We start from the raw sequence: 22,501 nt of genomic DNA, 5'->3' as shown, positions 1-22,501 counted from the left end.
TATGGAAGAATCTGCTCTTTTAATTTATTCTGTTTTCCATATTTGTTTATTTTTATAATCTAACCAAAGACCTTAGTATATGGTCTCTGACCTAACTTATTTTTTTTATTTTTATGAGACGCTGAGCATAACATGGTCATTAAAGTGTAAAGTCTGCATACTATTAAATTTATAGGTGATTAAAAACTACTCAAGTTCATACTTCTGGGGTTTATCGCCCCATGTCACCCAGTAGAATTCCGCAATGTAGTGCAGCGGCTGCATGGCCCCGGCGTTCCTCAAATCTGGAGTGGTAGTGGGATTCTTGATCACCCAGACCTGTCAAACTCATCTCCCCACCCCCACAACTCATCTCCCCACCTCCACAACTCATCCCCCGCTTCTGTATCAACCTCCCGTCCTCTTCTCATCTAATTTGGTTTATCTAGAGACCTCGTTCCTAGACTGGTCCATTTTCGTTCAGGGGTGAGAGGTCAGTTCCGTGAATGGAAAACATATAATTGCGTGTACATTTTGGGATAAAGTTATATTTTTACTAAATATTGTTAATTACATGTATACAAACACCCTAAATCTTTAGTTTATGATTCTTTACTGGAAATTTTGTGATTAAATTTTGATTTTAGTCAATTTTACGTCGATTGACCCTCCCGAAGAGTTGGACTCGTCCATCCAACTGAAAGGTCCGTGTCATGCGCCTGGTGTTTAGCAAGGAATGGGATTTAGTGTCTAGCAAGGGAGACTTGGTGGAATATGCCCAGAGTGTTGTAGACGCCTTTCGGTCCCAGTGTGAGGAAATTTAGACCCCATTCCCGTTTCTCTCCAAACTGTAGCTTCCCAAAGTCGCCATGTCCATGTCCCGTGAAGAGAGGGAAGAGCTCGAAGGTAAGATCTGAGGGAGATAATTTTTTCTTTCAAATATTTTAACGATGACGTGTTTTTAGAATTCGTTGCAGGGGGTTTAAAGCAACGCGTTGCGTACTCGGCCCGTTATGCGCTGAGAAATGTTTGTAGGGGTCTGTATGACTGATCGGCATCTGAATTTCATCTGAATTGTTGTACTTAACTTTACAGATCAATATTTGGTCAATTTATTAAGAGCTTATTCATTAGAAAAATTGTTTTAAGAGAGAAATGTATTGTTTACTAACATATTTCATAGACAATTTTAATGTCTACCATGACATTATTGACGTTAGGTTTTCAAAAGCGTTATTGATATTTGAAGGTGCTCAAGCGCGTTTCATCAAAACATGTTAAAAATTGAACCTGGAATATCCAGAAATATTATCAAAGAGATCGGGATAAAAAAAATATATTAAAATGTCTTCGGTAATTATCAAAATGATAATATTTGACAGATAAACAGGGCTAGACTGTTGGGTTTCATCATGTTGAGATCAACTGAAGAAAGTGTAATCGCATCCGAGTGATTCAAGATGATGCAATGGCGCATCTTAGACAGTTAACGGGACATTATCAGAACTGAACATATCTTTCATATGAATACTCGGCAAGTCAACACAGATATAGTTTATCATATGGACTTTTTTAATTACTTCTTTTTTATGTCTTTACTCACACGGTTGTCACCATGTTCTCAGCCTTGCGCCAAGACTGTACTGATAAGTCCAGGGATGTGTAGTATTCTCTATCCTAATAATAGATGTGTACTTGGACTGAAAGCCAGTCTTTTACTGGGACAACCCGTTCATTGTTGTTTACGCAATCTCGAGATTATGATATGAACTAATAATTATTGATTTAGAGACTTGTGCAAGTCTACCACATATCTGAAACGCGAACCACGCTCCTAATAAGGCTGCCTGTGTCACGTATGGTTGCGATAACCCGTGGAGATCCGGGTTTGAATTGGTCATCACATGCTTGTCGACTAACGAGATCGGGTGGTCAGGCTCGCTGACTTGGTTAATACATGTCATCGTATCCCAGTTGCGTAGATCGATGCTCATTATATTGATCACTGGATGTCTCTTCCAGATTGCATTATTTACAGACCGCCGGAAGTGCGACGTAAAAATAAACTCACTCACTCACTCACGCACTATAATTGTGATATGTATGAAACAGGGCCTCCTTTCACAAAGCACTAAGGTGATCGTAAGTCACTAAGGTAACCTTAGTGCAATGTTAAAGAATAGGAGTTAAGGTTAACCTTAGTAAAGGTTGCTTCGTGAAAGGAACCCCTGATCAACATGACGCTGTTGAGGTTTGAATACACCGGGTCTTCTTATCTGTTACATGTGCTCGATTAGAAATTCCGTTCTGGCATTTTCGCTTTGTGCGAAAAAACGTAGTGCTCTAATAACCTTCATTGCCTAAGATTCAGTTTCAATTCACATCAGATCTGGGTTGCCTAGTGGTTAATGTGGACGTCCGTAATGCTGTCCCTCACATCGATACAGGTCTCGGGGCCATCGTCTTGTGGAATTTTATTAACAGGGTGAAACAATTCTCAAAATAGGCATTGCGTTATAAGTCGATTGCAAACGGTGAGCGATTGGAAAAAAACGCTTTTGTTACAAGATTCAGCATATCAAAAATGTGTGACGAGAGACAAAATGGACGCTCGTAATCCATGGTAACTTAACTGAAACGTTGATCTTGTACCGGCAGAAATTTGTGTATTTTGGGGCAGTTTTGATTTGGAAACAACAACGTATTGTATTTGTTGAGATATAACTTGACAAAGCCGTTTTAGTTTTTCATTAATCCCAAAGCCAACCTTCAATTAAGCTAGTAAGTTAATAAGTTTGCCGGTGTTCGTATTTTTTTGACAGTAGACTTTTTGTAAAACCGTGTGCATTTTCACCGGAAGTCGGAATCTGGACACGGTCTTTCGTGTTACACACGGAACCTGAACATGTGTAAAACTACGTTGGCTGGGTGCCAAAATTGGCTAACATAATCGCTCGACCCCGAGCGGGGAGTCTTGTTAACACCATTCGTAATCTTTTTTTCCATTTAACCCTTTCAGATATTCTGCTATCATTCCTGTAGCGTGTTCCTGACGACCGCTGATCGTGAGTTCGAATCCCAGACTCATCTCGATTACGATTCGTGACGTGTCAGTACTTCAAAGGCGAAGGTTTACGACTTGCGCCACTTACCCTTGATCGAGTTATTGATGAAATCGTGTCAAAAGCCGTATCTCCCTTAAAATCAATTGCAATTTCTGTTCACTGCAAGGCGGGTAGTGGTGAAGTCTCGTTGTTAAAGCGTTAGCCCGCCACGTCGAAGGTTCGAGGTCGATTCTGTGAATGGGGCAATGTGTCAAACCCATTTCCGATGTCCCCCGACGTGATATTGCAGGCGAACTGCTACACGCGGCGTTAAACCATACTCACACACTCACTCACTCAATAAATAAATATCTAACAATGTCTCACGGTTGATGATAACCCTACAATAAGTTGAAATGTCGTCACATCGTCCCTTAACTTGCCTCACTCACTCCACAAACCCAGGGGATGCTTGGACACAACTGGGTGACGTTGTACAAAACAACGTTAGCCGCTACGACAGTCGTAAGTCTATGTTAAAGTATGGGAGTTACGGTCACCTCTGCGCTAAGATCGCTTTGTGCAACGACACCCTGGTCCACACCAACTTCGTGCTGGTCGTAAGTGAGTGAGTGAGTTTAGCAATATTCCAGCAATATGGCGGCGGTCTGTAAATAATCGAATAATGCCAAAGAGTTGAGTGAGTTGTGTTTCACGTCGCGTTTGGCAATATTCCAACAATACCACAGAGGGCACACCAGAAATAACTTCACACATTGAGCCCAAGCGGGGAATCGAACCCGGGTTTTCGGCGTGGCGAGCCAACGCTTTACCAACTTGGCCACCCTACCGTCCCTTCTTAAGGGTTCAATAAATGGGCATCACCTCACTGGTGGCGTTTCGTCGAGTTCTTCGTGCATCCATTCTCATGGGTTCAATCACGTGTTGTCTTGGGCATTGCTGGCTGCAGAATCAAACAACATTCATTCCCGCCCAGACTCTATACGTTAAATGTCGAATTAATGTCGTTGTTAAAAAACATCATTTATGTCATAAAAACAGTCTGAATATCTTGTTTGTCTGTTTGTTTATTTGTTTTCGGTTTAACGCCGCACTAAACAATATGCATGATGCATTGGACGGCCTGCAAATATTCTAGCATTGACCAGACAATCCAGTAATATATATTATGAACAACGAACCACGGAGCCAGGGAATGACACTTAATCAACAGTTGCCAACGCAAACAACAGAGCTCAGTTGGGCAAAGTGAAAAGTGACCTTAGTGCTAAGATGAACGGAACTTTTAACATATGCGTAAGGTGGTCGTAACGCTAAGATCGCTTTGTGCAAGTGGGCCCAGATCCGATAATTATAAGTCGCCTCTTACGACCAGCACCCGTGAAGGTCCGGGTTAGAATGAACCTTCAGTAACCCATGCTTGTCGAAAGAGGCGACTAACGGGATCGGGTGGTCAGGCTCGCTGACTTGGTTGACACATGTCATTGGTTCCCCATTGCGCAGATCGATGTTCATGCTGATGATCACTGGATTGTCTGGTCAATGCTAGAATATTTGCAGGCCGTCCAATGCATCATGCATATTGTTTAGTGCGGCGTTAAACCGAAAACAAATAAACAAACAGACAAACAAGATATTCAGACTGTTTTTATGACATAAATGATGTTTTTTAACAACGACATTAATTCGACATTTAACGTATAGAGTCTGGGCGGGAATGAATGTTGTTTGATTCCGCAGCCAGCAATGCCCAAGACAACACGTGATTGAACCCATGAGAATGGATGCACGAAGAACTCGACGAAACGCCACCAGTCAGGTGATGCCCATTTATTGAACCCTTAAGAAGGGACGGTAGGGTGGCCAAGTTGGTAAAGCGTTGGCCCGCCACGCCGAAAACCCGGGTTCGATTCCCCGCTTGGGCTCAATGTGTGAAGTTATTTCTGGTGTGCCCTCTGTGGTATTGTTGGAATATTGCCAAACGCGACGTAAAACACAACTCACTCAACTCTTAGGCATGGGACACAAATATCCCCAAGTAACGTCAAATCCCTATAGGGTTGCAAAAAACCGACGGCCCATACAGGGGTTTTCAAAATTGTCCCGGAATTTCATTGAAAAGAAATCACACTTTCTTGCCCTTTCAGCTAACAACGTTATTGGAAACGATGGTATGTGTGTATATGTTATAGGGATAGGCTACAGCTGTTCCCAGTGATACAGAGACGTTCATGTCCATATACAGGTTTTACTACAGCCGGGCTCAGGCGAGTCGACGAAGCCGTTCTACACGTGCGGAACACTACTTTCCGCTTCTTAATTAACAGGATTGGTTAAAGTTGTGAATAACCAAATACTTAAATCGCAAAGTTAGATTTCAGTGTCAAAAAAAAACTTGTCAGTGGAATTCAGTGCACGTGAGGACTCGCGGTAAATCTAGTACATGCCTTTATGGGGGTGAGGAACTTGTATCGTTGGGGGAGGGAGGTGGGGGGAGAATGTTGGGGGATGGAGGTGTTTATAGAAACGAGAAAGACAGGCCATAAGGAGATAAGCTCTTAAGAAATTGGCAGGATCAGTTTCCTTGGATACACAGACATGTAAATACTAATTACTGTATATACACCAACGATTTCGTATCTAGGGACAAACTGGGAGGTTTCAGGAAATGCCGTGGAAACTGATGCAATAAGATACATATACTTTAGAAAGAGATTCGTATCTTACATATTTCTGTAAACTTATAACCATTTGAAACCAGATTGCATGTTAAGCAAATTCGTTGGATAGACTCGAGGATGGTTTCACACTGTCCAGATCTAGACTAACGCTTAGTCTGTGAATATATACAATTTTGATAGTAACAAATAAACCCATTTTAATTGAAAAGGAGCCCCAGTGAGATTCAGAACCTGAACCTGGGGTAATCTAGACTTGCTTCATTTAGGGCTTTAGCCTTCCAGGGAGGGCACGGCAGTAGGGGAAATGATGTGGTTCAGGGACCGTGAGACAGACTAGGAGGGCACGGCAGTAGGGGAAATAATGTGGTTCAGGGACTGTGAGACAGACTAGGAGGGCTAGGCAGTAGGGGAAATGATGTGGTTCAGGGACTGTGAGACAGACTAGGAGGGCACGGCAGTAGGGGAAATGATGTGGTTTAGGGACTGTGAGACAGACTAGGAGGGCTAGGCAGTAGGGGAAATGATGTGGTTCAGGGACTGTGAGACAGACTAGGAGGGCACGGCAATAGGGGCAATGATGTGGTTCAGGGACTGTGAGACAGACTAGGAGGGCACGGCAGTAGGGGAAATGATGTGGTTCAGGGACTGTGAGGAGACTAGGCAGTAGGGGAAATGATGTGGTTCAGGGACCGTGAGACAGACTTTACCCTGATCGGACAGTCATACTTAATCCAAAAGCAAAGAGTCTAATGTACAATGACATTTTAGACAGTGGAGCAGTTGTTGTTGGAATGTAGGAACACTTTGTATGGCGCTTAACGGAATTTGAAATTCTTGTACATTTCAATGCGCAGTGAGTCTGAATGTCCATTTCTCTGAATGTTTTGTCTGTATGGGTTGCAAGTCTAAGAAGTGTGTTTACTATTTGGGGTAGTTTCGGTCGTTTGGGTAGTAAGTTCATTCTTCGTTTCGATGCTCCAAAGTCCGATTTTTTCTATATGAATTTCAGGTCTAAGACGCGTGTAACTAATCAGTGAAATTTCGGTTGTTTGAAAAAGTTAGTTCATTCATACTCGATGCCAATAGTCCACGTTTTCACATTTCTGAACGTCTATATATATTGCAAGTCTAAGAAATGTGTTACTATTCTGGGTTGTCATAATTTTGTCAGTTTGGAAGGTTGGAGTAAACAGAGAGGTATGCCACGCTGGCACCGGTGGGTAATTGACACAACAAACGTACATGAACGCACAATCCTGGTATTTGGAGTTGGAATTGAAGTACATAGTTGAATTAGTGTCAAGATCTTTGTATGCTTATTTGTGAAGCTGCATAGATCGCAGTTGCCAAAGAAAGTGTTTGATTTTAGCATAAGAGTACTTAGGTAAAGGCTCCCCTCTTTCAGATCCGGGTTAGAATTGATCTTCAGTAACCCATGCTTGTCGTAAGAGGCGACTAACGGGATCGGGTGGTAAGGCTCGCTGACTTGGTCGACACATGTCATCGTATCCCAATTGCTTAGATCGATGCTCATGCTGATCATTGGATTGTCTGGTCCAGACTTGATTATTTACAGACCGCCTGAAAATAGCTCGAATATTGCTGAGTGCTGTGTAAAACTACACTCACTCACTCATTTTTTCTCTTTCCCGTGGGGTCACTGTCGCCCAGTCCCTGCACTATAATATTTTCCCTTCCGCTCAAACATAAGTGCATCCCAAAGTGAAGCAAGTCTAGATCTTCCACGGGTTCAGGCTCTGAAACTGTATACTCATTGGCACTCCTTGTCGACTTAAATGTAGTTACTTATTTGCAAAAGAAATATATATATATATATATATGTTTCGGGAGACTAATCTAGGTTTAGCCGTGGTGTATGTTACTGAGGCCAGTTCCACGAAGCGATCTTAGCGCTAAGGCAGTTGTAACTCCCATACTTTAACCCCGGTCTACGGTAGTCTTAACGCTAAGGCGGTCGTAACTCCCATACTTCAACCCTGGTCTACGGTAGTCTTAACGCTAAGGCAGTCTTAACTCCCATACTTTAACCCTGGTCTGCGGAAGTCTTAACGTTAAGGCAGTCGTAACCCCCATACTTTAACCCTGGTCTGTGGAAGTCTTAACGTTAAGGCAGTCGTAACTCCCATACTTTAACCCTGGTCTGCGGTAGTCTTAACGCTAAGGCGGTCGTAACTCCCATACTTTAACCCTGGTCTGCGGAAGTCTTAACGCTAAGGCAGTCGTAACTCCCATACTTTAACCCCGGTCTACGGTAGTCTTAACGCTAAGGCGGTCGTAACTCCCATACTTTAACCCCGGTCTACGATAGTCTTAACGCTAAGGCGGTCGTAATTTACATGCTTCAACCCTGGTCTGCGGAAGTCTTAACGCTAAGATCTGTTTGTGGAACGTGGTAGCGCTACGACAGCCGTAAGTCTATGTTAAAGTATGGTAGTTACGATCAACTTAGAGCTACGATCGCTTTGATAAACGGTGCCCTGGACCTAGATTTTCGAAGCTATCTTAGAGCTAAGATAGTCGTAAGTTAATCTTAATGTATGGCACTTACTACTATCTTAGCGCTAAGAGAGCTTCGAAAATCTAGGTCCAGGCTGAAAAACAGTACTGGCTGGCTATTCTCGAAACGTTCGTGGCTACGACCAAAGTTCAGAATTCTTAGGGCTACGAACGATTCGAGAGCAACAGCTCTGGTCGTTAGTGGCGACCAATGTATCGGATTGTCTCAGTGATGGTTGGATTCATGTCATCGTAACCCGATAGATCCTCATACAATCAATCACTGGATTGTCTAGTCTCAATTTCTTAGACACCGCCACCCTATAGCTGGAATATCGCCATGTGGCGTTAAACAACAAACAAACAAAGATATAAAACCAACCACAGGTGATTGTAAATTTCTCGGAGAAAACACCGGTTATTGTAGCTCTGCCTGAAACACAAACACACATATGCATGCTTCATTTGCAGGAACGGAAATGCAGAAATAGTATATGTGCTTTGGGCAAAATATCCTACTGATCTACTGGAAGAATAATCTCAGCTTTCTAGCTTGGAAACAACATATATCAGGTGCGGATACAGGTTTTGAGAAAGGGGGTGGGGGTGGGGTGGGGTTGCACACTATTGAGAAAAGGAGGGATGCACACTTCATTTTCACCCGAGTTTCAATGGTCATGAAACAAACTTTCAGCACAAATGCGCACCCCGCACCCCTCTGGATCCGCCTATTTATATATAGTACACCGATCATTACAGACCCGATGTGACTCAGTGTATTAATCATGCCCACCACACCAATGTGGTTGAAGTTAGCTTTTATGTATTATTCATTTTTGTTGTTGTTGCTGCTGTTGTTGTTGTTTAAATTCACCTTCAGGAATGTTCCTGGTATATATATACTGCAGGTTTTAATATGCATCGTGGACGACTCAAACAGGTGATTGATGCTATGAACAACGTCCCAAGTCGTATTTTTGCGATAAAACCCAACACATAAACCCTAGGTTTAGTTTAGCTATGTGGAGATCCCGTTCTTTTAAAACACAAATTCTTATAGATTATTCCTATCAGACAAACGTTATTTGCCATATGATGATTTGCTATCACCGATACTTCATGTAGGACGGCACGTGAAGATCCGGGTTAGAATTGATCTTCGGTAACCCATGCTTATCGTAAGAGGCGACTAACGGGATCGGGTGGTCAGGCTCGCTGGCTTGGTTGACTGTCATCGCACCTCAATTGCGTAGATCGATGCTCCTGATGTTGATCACTGCATTGTCTGGTTCAGACTCGATTATTTACAAACCGCCGCCATATAGCTGAAATATTGCTGAGTGCGGCGTAAATCTAAACTCACTCACTCATGTAGAACGTGTAGATGTCTACATGGAAATGACCCTCTCAGGTCATGGACACGCAACCAACCAACCATCCATACTATACCATACCGCCAATGAAGATTCGGCCCTTTATGGGTTAAAATGGTCCTCAGTAACTCATGATTGTCGTAAGAGGTAACTAATTGGATCGGGTGGTTCCATCGTATCCCAGTTGCGAAGATCGCAATAAATGCATGTTGGTAAAAGCGGCAAAAAAATATCATTATTTCATCATACTGAGATGGTATAACAAGGTGTTTATTAAAACAAGGTTTACGTATTAGAGAAACAAATTCCCCACACATGAATGAATACCCCCTACCTCCACAACGAGGCGACACGATAAAGGAGTTTCATGGGTTATCTGTGAGAGAGACGTTTGTTTCCAGAGTCAAGGCCATAACAAATTCATACTGATATATTTTCTTTCACAAGCACGCTGTATATACGGGGATAATCGTATCTCAAACAGGATATTATGTTTACATTTATAGGTACTTCAGTGCATGAATTCTCCCGAATGATAAGGCTTTGCATTCAAGTTTATTTCTAGCGTTACAATCGGCAATTCTACATGAGTACGCCAGTGTTTAGAGACAGTTTGTTTCATACAATGTAGGAATTATGATTTAAAGTAATAATCACAATTTTTTGCAACTCTTAGCCTATGTTTGCCCGGGGTTTCAGACAGAATACGTCTTGGAAAACCGATCTCTCCCTACTGAGAGTGAGTGAGTTTAGTTTTTCGCTGCAGTCAGCAATATTCCAGCTATATGGCGCCGGTTTGTGAATAATAATGGAGGCTGGACCAGACAATCCAGTGATCAACAGCATGAGCATCGACCTGCGCAACTGGGATACGATGAAATGTGTCAAGCAAGTCAGCGAGCCTGACCACCCGATCCCGTTAGTCGCCTCTTACGACAAGCATGGGTTATTGAAGATCAGTATTCTAACCCGGACCTTCACGGGTTCTCCCTTCTAAGAAATATTCCAAATTGCGACTTCTTTAACATCTTTTTTAACTTCTCCGTCTCAAAACATTGGTAACGATGAGACCAGGTACTTCATGCAGACGAATTGTTCTGAAATGCAATGGATAATCAGGTGAATATGTACGGATCTCACTTGGTGTATATCTTCTTTCATGGGGTATTATTGTACAGGGACCCTTATTCCCAAAAAATATTACGTATTTAGATTACAATGTTAAATAAAACATTTCGAATGAATTAATGCAACGTTGCATTAAATCGATTCTTGCGCCCTCTACCGGCCGAACATTATTTCAAACGAACCCCATAGAGTTATGTCCCTTGGAGCCCTCTTTACGAATATCCTAGGCACAACTTGTGATTGAAATCAGTTCGGCAAGCACCAACAACACCGCATGCGACTGTTTACATTCCACATATGGCAAGTGATCTCTGTTTGGACGCTGTTCGTTTCAATTATCGATTTCAGATAAGTCGTAAGGGGTAATAAGTCCTTTATTGCATCAATAGGAGGTTAAAGTGAGTCCATATGCCGCAATATATACATGTATATAATATAGGCCACAATATTGTCGAAAATGTGTGACATTCTGCCTTTAAAACCATCATGTGCGTCCGTTGTTCGTCAGCAGCTTTTAATTCATTCGTAACTACTCGTTTCATTCCGGCAAGTATTCTTGTAGGTCACGGAAAGAGGCGAGTAGTTACGAATGCTTTTAATTGACTGAAACAGCTTCCTGTCAACTAACGTCAGAACAATCTGAAAGGAAAACGAGACCAGATCACGGCCAAAATTAGTGAAGTCGTTTGTGGAATTCGCCATTTTTAGTGCAGACCGCTATCTGTTGATGCTACGGTGTACATCAGTGGTTCCGGTGCAAGTTTTATTAATCACCCCTAACATTTGGTCTTATCTTCTAAACGTTCTTGTCTTCCAGAGTGCGTGTTCTTGAATATGTTATCGTGACATCTTTCGCGATTAACTCAGAGTGAAGTTTGGTATATAGACTAACAACTAGTCTCTGAAATGAACATATTTTACAGAAAAAAAAATCATAGTAAAAAAAAAATATATATATAATGAAAAGGAGCCCTGAGACTTTCTTCATTTTCAGAAGCTGAGGAAATCTAGACTTGCCACATTTTCTAGACTTGTGTGGGCTTTCTTGGATATATTTGCTTCAGGGTCTGTACGAGAGACTATTTGGTATACTATGTCAAGATATATCGAAATTGTTCTTTGAGGGGAGCAAAATTGAAATGTTGATAAAAAAGGGAACCATTTTTAAACGCCAGTGTCAGAAAGTTGGTTACCTTCACGTTGCATGATCACGTGGTGGTTTGTTTAAAACATGTAGTGATTTATTCCCTCTATAGATTCTATGCTGTAGGTAGAGGAATGGTACTTGGTCATGTACATGGGGCTCAGGTCACAAATCAAGGGAGTGAGTGTGTTGGGTTTCACGCCGCTTTTAGCAACATTCCAGCAATATAAGACACCAGAAATGGGTGTTTCACACATTGTAACCATGTGGGGAATCGAATCCGGGCCTTTGGCGTGACAAGCGAACGCTTTAATCATTGGGCTACCCCCACCGCCCCTACAAACCATGGAGAATTTAAGTCTGGCCTTCGGTGTTTGGTCAATTAACTCTAAGACTACAAGTACAATCGTTTTCTAATTCGGCATGATGCATTATAATTGTTCTACTACTGTGAATGGTTAATTTCATGAATTATGATTTAATAATACAAAAAATATTTAACTAACTATCATTAAAATAATGACACCGTTTACTATTTGTTACGAGGGAGGAACAGCTAGAGAGGAACTGCCAGGTGTGCTATTAATTCATGTACCTGTGCCTTTCTTGTACACCTGGCTGTGTTGATGGCGGAGAGGAGTTTGATAGGACCTGCCTTCGGTCCTTAGGAAAGGAACTTTGAACTATAACTATGATCTCCCGTGAAGGGGTACCCGGTAGGATAGTGTGATGATGCCACTGTTAACCTAGTGTGCCTCAGAGGAAGCTTGAGTTTTATACTTACCAGGGTGGAAAGGAACTTTGAACTATAACTATGATCATCCAGTCGTAAAGGGGTACCCGGTAGGATGGTGTAGCGATGTGACTGTTAACCTAGTGAATTGTACACTTCTCAGGGAGCCGAGGAGAAACATCGAGAGCATTGACCGGCATAGTAACGCTTTCAGCATGTGAATGTGGCGCATTATAAGTACATGTATGCACATAATACTGTTTCCATGGGTTTTGAGTGCGCGTGCATTTCGATGTTTCGTCCACTTGGATGATACACGTCATCGTATCTCAATTGCGTAGATCGATGCTCATGATGTCAGACATTGGATTGTCTTCTCCAGACTCAATTATTTACAAACCTCCGCCATACAGCGGGAATAACAAACAAAACAAACAAACTCAGAGTTTCAAAGTTAGTTAACATGACATTTTGTTTAACACCACCCCCACCCACCCCCCACACACAGACACACACACACACCATCCCCGTTATAATTAACTATGACATATACAATGGGAAGATTTGTAATAAATATTTTAAAAGTATCGGAGATTGAATTGTTTGCCAAAGGTGGATTTGATTCATATTGCATCATATATGTTTGTCAGGTTTTGGGTGAGTGGTGTCATAGTGTAAAACAGATGTTTATCAAACTTGTTTGTGAGAGTTACTTTTCTTAAAACTCTTATTAGGAACATGCTTGATACCGTAAGAAGCCGAGATAACAAAAGTGCATTGGCTCACAGCTTGTTGGTTGCGCAACGTCGAAATCAGCAATACTCGAGCTTTAATCCTGACCCGACAATCTGGTGACGTCATGACCTTGATCTTTGCAACTTGGATACGATTACACACGTCAACCAAGTAAGCGAACCTGACCACTCGATCCCGTTAGTTGTCCCTTACGACAAGCATGGATTGCTCAAGATTACATGGAATCGGACAGTAATGATAAATGTTTGAACAATGAACATGCTCACAGTCGCTTAAGGCTGTAAGAGGCTGATCAATAAGGTTCAGTTTGGTTACTTCCCCTGATGATTCGATATGTGACTGGTTTCGTCTCTGGAATGCGAGGACTCGGTGACATTGACGCCTTTGTTTTGGTTGACGTCATCCCGAGTACCTCTACTACGTCAGTTGCATCCGTTGGCTGAAAAGATCAACCCGTGGAGGATCGAATCTCAGATTCACTTTGATTATTGTTAAGGTCTGCGAGCACCATGGCCACGTCCTCGGGTGAAAAGCTGGTAACATTTATAACCTGCTTTTCTTTTCTCAACTATAAGCTATGAAAGCTGCGTACTGTTGAAATACTGTTGAATTACTAATAAAATGTTGTTGAAGTCATTTCCCAAATGAATGCGATAGCGATAGTCTATCGCTACTAACTATTGCAATAATATTGTAATTGTTTTTCTCACCTTGAATTGTCATTTCTCAAATGAATGTAAAGTTTATATAAATAAAAACAAGCTGAAGTAGTTTCAGCCTCTTTTAATAACTGACAAGAAACATGAAACCCAGATCATGTTTGTTTAAGAGGTAACAGGGGCGGATAACTCTTATCAAAGTGAACAAATCTGGTTCTATTTTGCGTTTCGCATTTATCAACGGAAGTCAGTTACTAAACTATCGATAGTCACACATACTATTAATACATCGATAGTTTTTCGTTTCTATCATTGATTAATTGCTATCGGAGACTCAACAATTGCAATCCATCTATAGTTCGATGCATCGATACAGCCCTACTAGACTAAGGCTTAGTCTCTGAATATATATAATTTTGAAAGTAACAAACAAGCCCATTCATATTGAAAAGGAGCCCTTGGGAGACCAGAGATTCAGACCTGAGGAAATCTAGACTTGCTTTATTTAGGGCTTTAGCACTGCAGAGAGGGCTTGGCAGTAGGGAAAATAATGTGGTTCAGGGACTGCGAGACGGACTAGGAGGGCTTGGTAGGGAAAATAATGTAGGGAAATTAATGTGGTTCAGGGACTGCGAGACGGACTAGGAGGGACTGGAGCTTGGCAGTGGGGAAATTAATGTGGTTCAGGGACTGTGAGACAGACTAGGAGGGCCAGGCAGTAGGGAAAATAATGTGGTTCAGGGACTGTGAGACAGACTAGGAGGGCTTGGCAGTAGGGAAAATAATGTGGTTCAGGGACTGCGAGACGGACTAGGACGGCTAGGCAGTAGGGAAAATAATGTGGTTCAGGGACTGTGAGACAGACTAGGAGGGCCAGGCAGTAGGGAAAATAATGTGGTTCAGGGACTGTGAGACAGACTAGGAGGGCCAGGCAGTAGGGAAAATAATGTGGTTCAGGGACTGTGAGACAGACTAGGAGGGCTGAGGCAGTAGGGGAAAATAATGTGGTTCAGGGACTGTGAGACAGACTAGGAGGGCCAGGCAGTAGGGAAAATAATGTGGTTCAGGGACTGTGAGACAGACTAGGAGGGCTAGGCAGTAGGGAAAATAATGTGGTTCAGGGACTGTGAGACAGACTACAGTCCTACTAACGAGTCATTATTGTCTGATTTATTGTAACCCAGAGGTGCATCAAACCAGCATAGGTCACGCTGTCCTTGTTCAAGTTGTTATTTTTAGTTTCCGGTTTCCCTGATCCAAACACTCACCCTCTCAGTTGTTGTGATACCCAACCGATGTAGATGTGTCCATGTCCATCACTGACAGCGTTAAAAAACAACCTTCAGACTAACCGTGTCTCGATCACCAATTAACGTTTTAACCCAGAAATGCATCCTGCTGACCTACTGGAAGCGTTCTGCCCAGAGTGATTAATCCCCAAACAATTAAAACTTCCACCAATTCCAACCATTACCGAAATCATTAATTTACCGTGAAAACAGGAACCCCTTGCAGAGCCGCCTTGTCAAGGATCCGTTCGGCATCGTTTACAGTAGCCTCGGAAGGGGGTGTGGGTGGGGGTGGTGGTGGTGGGGGGGGTTGAGGAAGGAGGGGAGACTGTGTTTGAGAGGGTCAAGCACTCGTTTTATCTTCAAGGGACTGCATGGTAGGCGGGTCGTATCGTACGCGGTTTAAGGAAATTGGGAAATTTTAGCAGGTGCGCAACGTATAGGTGATGAGCCGAGTGATAAGACTTTCTGGGCTGAATGTGGCTACGTGAGGGGAAGGAGGGGGGTATCAGGCATCATCACATCGTGTTTGTATACAACCATCGCAGAAGATGAGTTAAAATAGATACAGAGAGTAGGCGGCGAGTGAAGGCAAATTTATTTGCTTGTGATGTTTTTATCCTCAGCAGCGAGATAATTTTGCCGAAGGGATTTCAATTTATTTTGGTCAAGTGTAAGTTGATGAATAGTGTTGCCGTTCTGAGCTGTTCATTTCAATGTCGTCCCAGCGGGAAGCACTTATGGGCTCGGCGATGAAATTTGCAAATTATACATACATTCTACAACGGTATTTTATGACCTTTATTTGACAAGAATGTTATTACTCATTTTAACGACCTCTTCCGCTTTAGGATGCTATGCGCCGAGAGGGCGAGAATTGTTATTTATGATTTAAACCACGGTTGTCAGGTCACGGCTCTGATGTTTCAGGGCCGTCGTTATATGTTGTTGGATACATTATAAACAACACTCACTCACTCATGAATATGCTATGCTATGTTCCTTCAGGGAAACTTGCAATATAATACTATGGCAATACAAGCTGGCTTCATTCCCAGGTGGCCTTGTTTGAGATAATACGACCATGTAAGATAGTTGCCTTCACAAACGACCTTGTATTAAGAGAATACGACATTGTAAACGAGATTCCTTCACAGACGGCCTTGAATTGTGAGAAAATGACAATATACGATAGTTACCTTCACAAACGACCTTGAATTAAGAGAATGCAACAGTATAAGTGAGACTCCTTCACAGACGTTCATTGCATTATGACAATATGACAATTAGACTAACGCTTAGTCTCTGAATATATATGATTTTGATAGTAACAAACAAATCCATTTAAATTGAAAAAGAGCCCCAGGGAGACCAGAGATTCCGCCTGAACCTGGGAAAATCTAGACTTGCTTCATTTAGGGCTTTAGCATTGCAGGGAGGGCTGGGCAGTAGGGAAAATAATGTGGTTCAGGGACTGTGAGACAGACTACAAAACAGTCCGTTTGAGACAAAATGATACGATGAATTGCAATCTAACACAAAAACAAATATACATAAAACAATCAAACCAACGCGGACTGCAATAAACACAACAGACCAACTCGAGAAGAAAATTGCATAATTTGTGTCACAAAAATAAAAAAAGTTGTTTAAGAAACTGTCATCATTTATTTGTGCGTTTTCCAAGTTTGTTACAAGGGCGCAGTGGCAACTAAAGGAAGAGCGCAAAAAGCGAGATGCACGTGCGTTAACGGGGTCTCAACAAATTTTGAGCTGGCGAGATGACACGTACCCCTGCTGCACAGGCAGTGCCCTGTATGTACTTAGTAATTGCATACTTGGGTCACCCCCTGTCATTTTCATCCTTGAAGATATCATAGACTTTGTAAATTATAGACTTTCATTTTCTCTCACTTTGTCAATCAGCAGTAATCACATGTCTCTGACGTCACTAATGCACGTGTACCTCGCTTTTCGCGCTGTTCCTTTAGTTGCCACTACGCCCTTGTAACAAACTTGGAAAACGCACAAATAAATAATGAGAGTTTCTTAAACAACTTGTTTATTTTTGTGGAATTGCGATTTTTTTCTAGAGTTGTTCTGATGTTTTTGTTGCAGTCCGCGTTGGTTTGATTCTTTTAACCTTTTTTTGACCTTGTGTTAAAAGAATACTGCAGTATAAGTGAGACTCCTTCACAGACGGCCCTGTAATTTGAGAACATGACAATCTAAGATATTTGCCTTTACAAACGACCTTACATTATGAGAATATGACAATATAAGATATTTGCCTTCACATACAACCTTGTATTAAGAGAATACGGCAGTATAAGGGAGACTCCTTTACAGACGGCCTTGTATTATGAGAATACAACAATATAAGATAGTTGCCTTCACAAACGCCCTTGTATAAACTACAACAATACAAGCGAAACTCCCTCCCAGGCGGCTTTGTACTATGACAACAGAAGCCAGCCTCCTTCACAGATGACCTTGAATTATGTAAATATGACATTTATCAATAAGCTCTTTCATTACAATATAACTTCTTTGGCCACAATCCTGTATAAAGCAAAACGATCTTGTTATTAAGATAAAGTACTCCTCTGAGCCCAATTAATTCATGTTCACCAAAATGACCCCGTCGACAAAGACTCCACCCAGTCGGTTTAACAGAATGCGATAATTGCGTCTATATTAAGTTCATATTTAGTTCATCCCGTGAGACGAGCAAATGTTTATGAGTGTTATTTGAGTATGTTCAACGTCAACTGAGTGGTGACACTAATGGTGCTTAATTAAATTCCCGGAAACACACACCTGGCGATAAATATTTACTTAATGATTAAAGGTTCCCTGTCATTATCGTTTCTAAACAGCCAGGAAATTTACTGTGAACACCCGAACACTAAACAACTATAATCTTTACATGAAGCCATGGTAGATTGCTGCCAAACGTACGGGTCAGTGGGTCAGTGCACCCGGGAACATCCGGGCTAGAAGAGGTCTTCAGCATCCCATGCCTGTCGGGAAAAGCGACTAACAGGATCGGGTGGTCAGACTCGCTGACTTGATTGACAAGTCTCAATTAATTACTTGTCTTGATTAGACAATCCAGTGATCAACAGCATGGGCATCGATCTACGCAATTGGGATACGATGACATGTGTAAACCAAGTCAGCGAGCCTGACCACCCGATCCCGTTAGTCGCCTCTTACGACAAGCATGGGTTACTGAAGGTTCATTCTAACCTGGATCTTCACAGGTGAGGAAGAGCGGGTGGTCAGTTTGTGAGTAGCTGATGCGGAGTTGAGCGTTGATGGATGAGTTGATGGGTGATCCAGTAGAAGGGTGAGCGTGTGGTGAGTATTGTGTGTTCGTGCGTGTAATTTGTTGGTTTCATTGCAGTGAAATATAAGGTGGTTTCAATTAAGTAAACCGCCCCATTTCTCATTGTAATCAAACTACTGCATGACAATCTCCTTGACACAAGCTTTGTTTGTCATCACCATGTTACCCCGGTGGTTGTTATTGTTGAACTATGTGTAGACCCGTGAATGACAGGGTATAAATATCATCACATGTCAGGCTCGCTAGCATGTCCTTGTATCCCAGTTGTGTATACCGATGTTCATGATGCCAATCACGGATTATTTAAGGACTGATATCACAGAGGTTCTTCGTTACACTGATATCACAGAGGTTCTTCGTTACACTGATACCATAGAGCTTCTTCGTTACACTGATATCACACAGCTTCTTCGTTACACTGATATCACAGAGCTTCTTCGTTACACTGATATCATAGAGCTTCTTCGTTACACTGATATCACAGAGCTTCTTCGCTACACTGATATCACAGAGCTTCTTCGTTACACTGATATCATAGAGCTTCTTCATTACACTGATATCATAGAGCTTCTTCGTTACATTGATATCACAGAGCTTCTTCGTTACACTGATATCATAGAGGTTCCTCGTTACACTGATATCACAGAGCTTCTTCGTTACACTGATATCACAGGGCTTCTTCGTAACATTGATATCACAGAGCTTCTTCGTTACATTGATATCATATAGAGCTTCGTTACACTGATATCACAGAGCTTCTTCGTTACACTGATATCATAGAGCTTCTTCGTTACACTGATATCACCGAGCTTCTTCATTACACTGATATCACAGAGCTTCTTCGTTACACTGATATCATAGAGCTTCTCCTTTACACTGATATAGAGCTTCTTCGTTACACAAATATCATAGAGCTTTTTCGCTACACTGATATCATAGAGCTTATTGGTTAAACAATACCTAAAATCGACCCACACTTGTATTGTATTTGTTGGTAATTGGTAGGTTAATAGGATCATTCAAAAGAATTCAAACTCAAGTCCATTACGTTACACCATGCTGAGTCCATAGTTCCACACCCATGGAGATCCGCATAAGAATTGATCTTGAGCAACCCATGCTTGTAAGAGACTAACGGGATCGGGTGGTCTGGCTCGCTGACTTGGTTGCACATGTCATTGTATCCCACTTGCATAGATCGATGCTCATGCTGTTGATCACATGATTGTCTGGTCCAGACTCGATTATTTACAGACCGCCCCCATATATCTGGAATATTGCCGAGTGCGACGTAAAACTAAACTCACTCACTAACCTCTGTGTATATGTAAGAAAAGATGCGACAATGATAAAGGTATCCGCCTCTGCACCGCTACGTTACTGAAAGCTTAAAGAAGTTGAAATCCGTAAGTTAGTGACACCTGTCTTTAAAATTATACAGTTCCTTGATGTCATTTGAAAAGATTCTTTCGGAGAACATAATCATATTTCTTCATTTCCATACATAATTCCTACCGAAGTGGACCTCAAAGTCTTGACTTTATGGAGGTTTCCGTCTACTCAATCACGTAACACCATCAAAGAACGGAATACCGAATCCTGATTCCGATTCCCACCCCTGATGCTCTTTCCGTGTTCGATTTCTCCTAGTGGTGGTCCGATTAATTGAAATAATAGAAGATTGGTCGCAATGACTAAACGACCAAGCGATCAATCATGTTTTCTCATAATCGAACACAAACAACTTTGGAACACTTTTTTGCTTTAACAATATTTTTCACAAGGGGTTTTGTCTGTCACATTTCATAAGCACTATGCCAACTCGTTCCAAGTCAGGATTGAATTTATCCTAAAGACTCCAGGACATTTATGTTTCTAACATGTACTAGTCATCCTTTAAAGATGTGAAATTTGCAAATGCATTTTTGCTCAATTTGCAAAAAAACTCGAAAGAACTACATGTTTCTTTATTTTTTGTGTGTATTAACAAACATAACCAGGAAAATTTGATAAATGACACTAACCAATTATTTTCGATGATAGAACGGTTGTAATTAACGATTCATTAATTGTGAGATTTTAACCAGTTTACAACACTAAAATGTTCTCCTCAAACTATAATAAAAGGAGCAAAAACAAACAAAGAAAGAAGAAAGAAGGTTATATTCAACAAAGTAAACGTCTAATTTCCCAAGTACAAGCATCCGAAGTAGGTTTGTTACACCAAGATTTTTAACGTGGAAGCTTGAAACCAACTGGCTTAAACATGTTTTGAACTGACATATCTAGATGGAATAATAGCACTGGCAATATGACAATTCCTCCTTTAACCCCCATCTCAAATCAGAGCGGTACCAACATGTAACACTTACTGCCGTAAAAACCAGGTTGCCACATGTAGGATTACGATTGTCAATATCTGGCATTAGAAGCAGGACGGATACTCCCTCTCAGCAAACAGAATGCCAATAATGCGTGTTGAGGAAGAACCTTCTGGGTTTTTTCATCAATGAAAACATACTAAAACTATACCTACTTAAACATGTAATAAATATAAACCTTCAAATTCATGTACCCACGCAACAGTTCATGTTTTACGAAGCATTAAGAAACAAACAATTCTATAATGTTGTACCACGCTAAACGCGCTTGGTATGTGAGGTACTTTGGATGGGACGGACGTGTGTTCCATGATAGATCATAGCTTGAGACAAAGCACACGATCTCGGTCAGTAGCCCCGTGCACGTATCAAGCAGGATGAACTATCTTTGGTCAGATAGAAAACAGGATTACAGCTTGTGGACAGGTTTAAGGCCAACTTGGCGTTGAGTGTGTGACCGTCAGTGAGATGGGGATGAGGTGAGCGGCAGGTTAGGTTTGGATGAGTTGGAGGTGAGCTTTGGTGAGATTTGAAGGAGGTGAAGGTGAACTTTGGTGAAATTTGAATGACGTAAATTTGGGCGTTGGTGAGATTTGGATGAGGTGAACGTGACCTTTGGTGAGGTTTCAATTGGATGGCGTGAATTTGAGCGTTGGTGAGGTTTGGATGAGGTGAAGTTGAGCGTTGGTTTGATTTGGATGAGGTGAAGGTGAACGTTACTCACATTTGGATGAGGATAAGGTGAGTTTTGGATTAGGTGAAATTGAGCGTTGGTATGATTTGGATGAGGTAAATATGAGTGAGTGAGTGAGTTTAGTTTTACGCCGCACTCAGCTTAATATTCCAGCTATATGGCGGCGGTCTGTAAAGAATCGAGTCTGGACCAGACAGTCCAGTGATCAACAGCATGAGCATCGATCTGCGCAATTGGAAACCAATGACATGTGTCAACCAAGTCAGCGAGCCTGACCACCCGATCCCGTTAGTCGCCTTTTCCGACAAGCATGGGTTACTGAAGATCAATATTTTAACCCGGACCTTCACGGGTAAGGTAAATATGAACGGTAAGAACGGTAACGGTCATCGTTGTTGAGATTTGACGAAAAGTGGAGGTGTTTGTTAGTGAGATTTGAGCGGTGAGCGGTGGTGAGTTTTAGTGAATTTGAGCTGAAGTACGCTTGCACTGATTGTGAATGTGTATAAAATGGGTGTAGGTGGTCGGGATGGTTTAGGGAGTTTGGGTGGGTATGGTTGCAAGTGAGACTTGGCGTGGCTGGGCGCCCCAAACTTTCGGGTGAAAGAGGGCATTGGTGTGTGAGTAAGTTAGGTTTTAAGCCGCTTTTCGCAATATTCCACCAATATCTTGACTGGGGACACCAGGAATGGGCTTCACACAATATGCCCATGTGGGAAATTGATCATGACGAGTGGACGCTTTAACCAC

At 41.9% G+C, this 22,501-nt stretch overlaps 1 protein-coding gene across 1 annotated transcript in view; it reads left to right on the top strand.

Moving 5' to 3' along the window:
- The first annotated feature begins 694 nt into the window (after positions 1–694).
- The window catches only part of LOC124281149 (myosin essential light chain, striated adductor muscle-like), a 55,845-nt gene continuing 34,038 nt past the window's right edge, over positions 695–22,501 (top strand). Inside the window, exon 1 of the mRNA XM_046717174.1 lies at positions 695–885. Within this exon, the coding sequence (XP_046573130.1) occupies positions 849–885 (37 nt within the window). The 5' untranslated portion in view covers positions 695–848. The remainder of the gene's footprint in view (positions 886–22,501) is intronic.

The sequence above is a fragment of the Haliotis rubra genome, unplaced genomic scaffold (assembly GCF_003918875.1).
Source record: "Haliotis rubra isolate DU_JTF1 unplaced genomic scaffold, ASM391887v1 Scf28, whole genome shotgun sequence".
NCBI lineage: Eukaryota > Metazoa > Mollusca > Gastropoda > Lepetellida > Haliotidae > Haliotis > Haliotis rubra.
The sequence above is the reverse complement of the archived record's forward strand: the minus strand, read 5'-3'. Positions and strand labels throughout refer to the sequence as shown.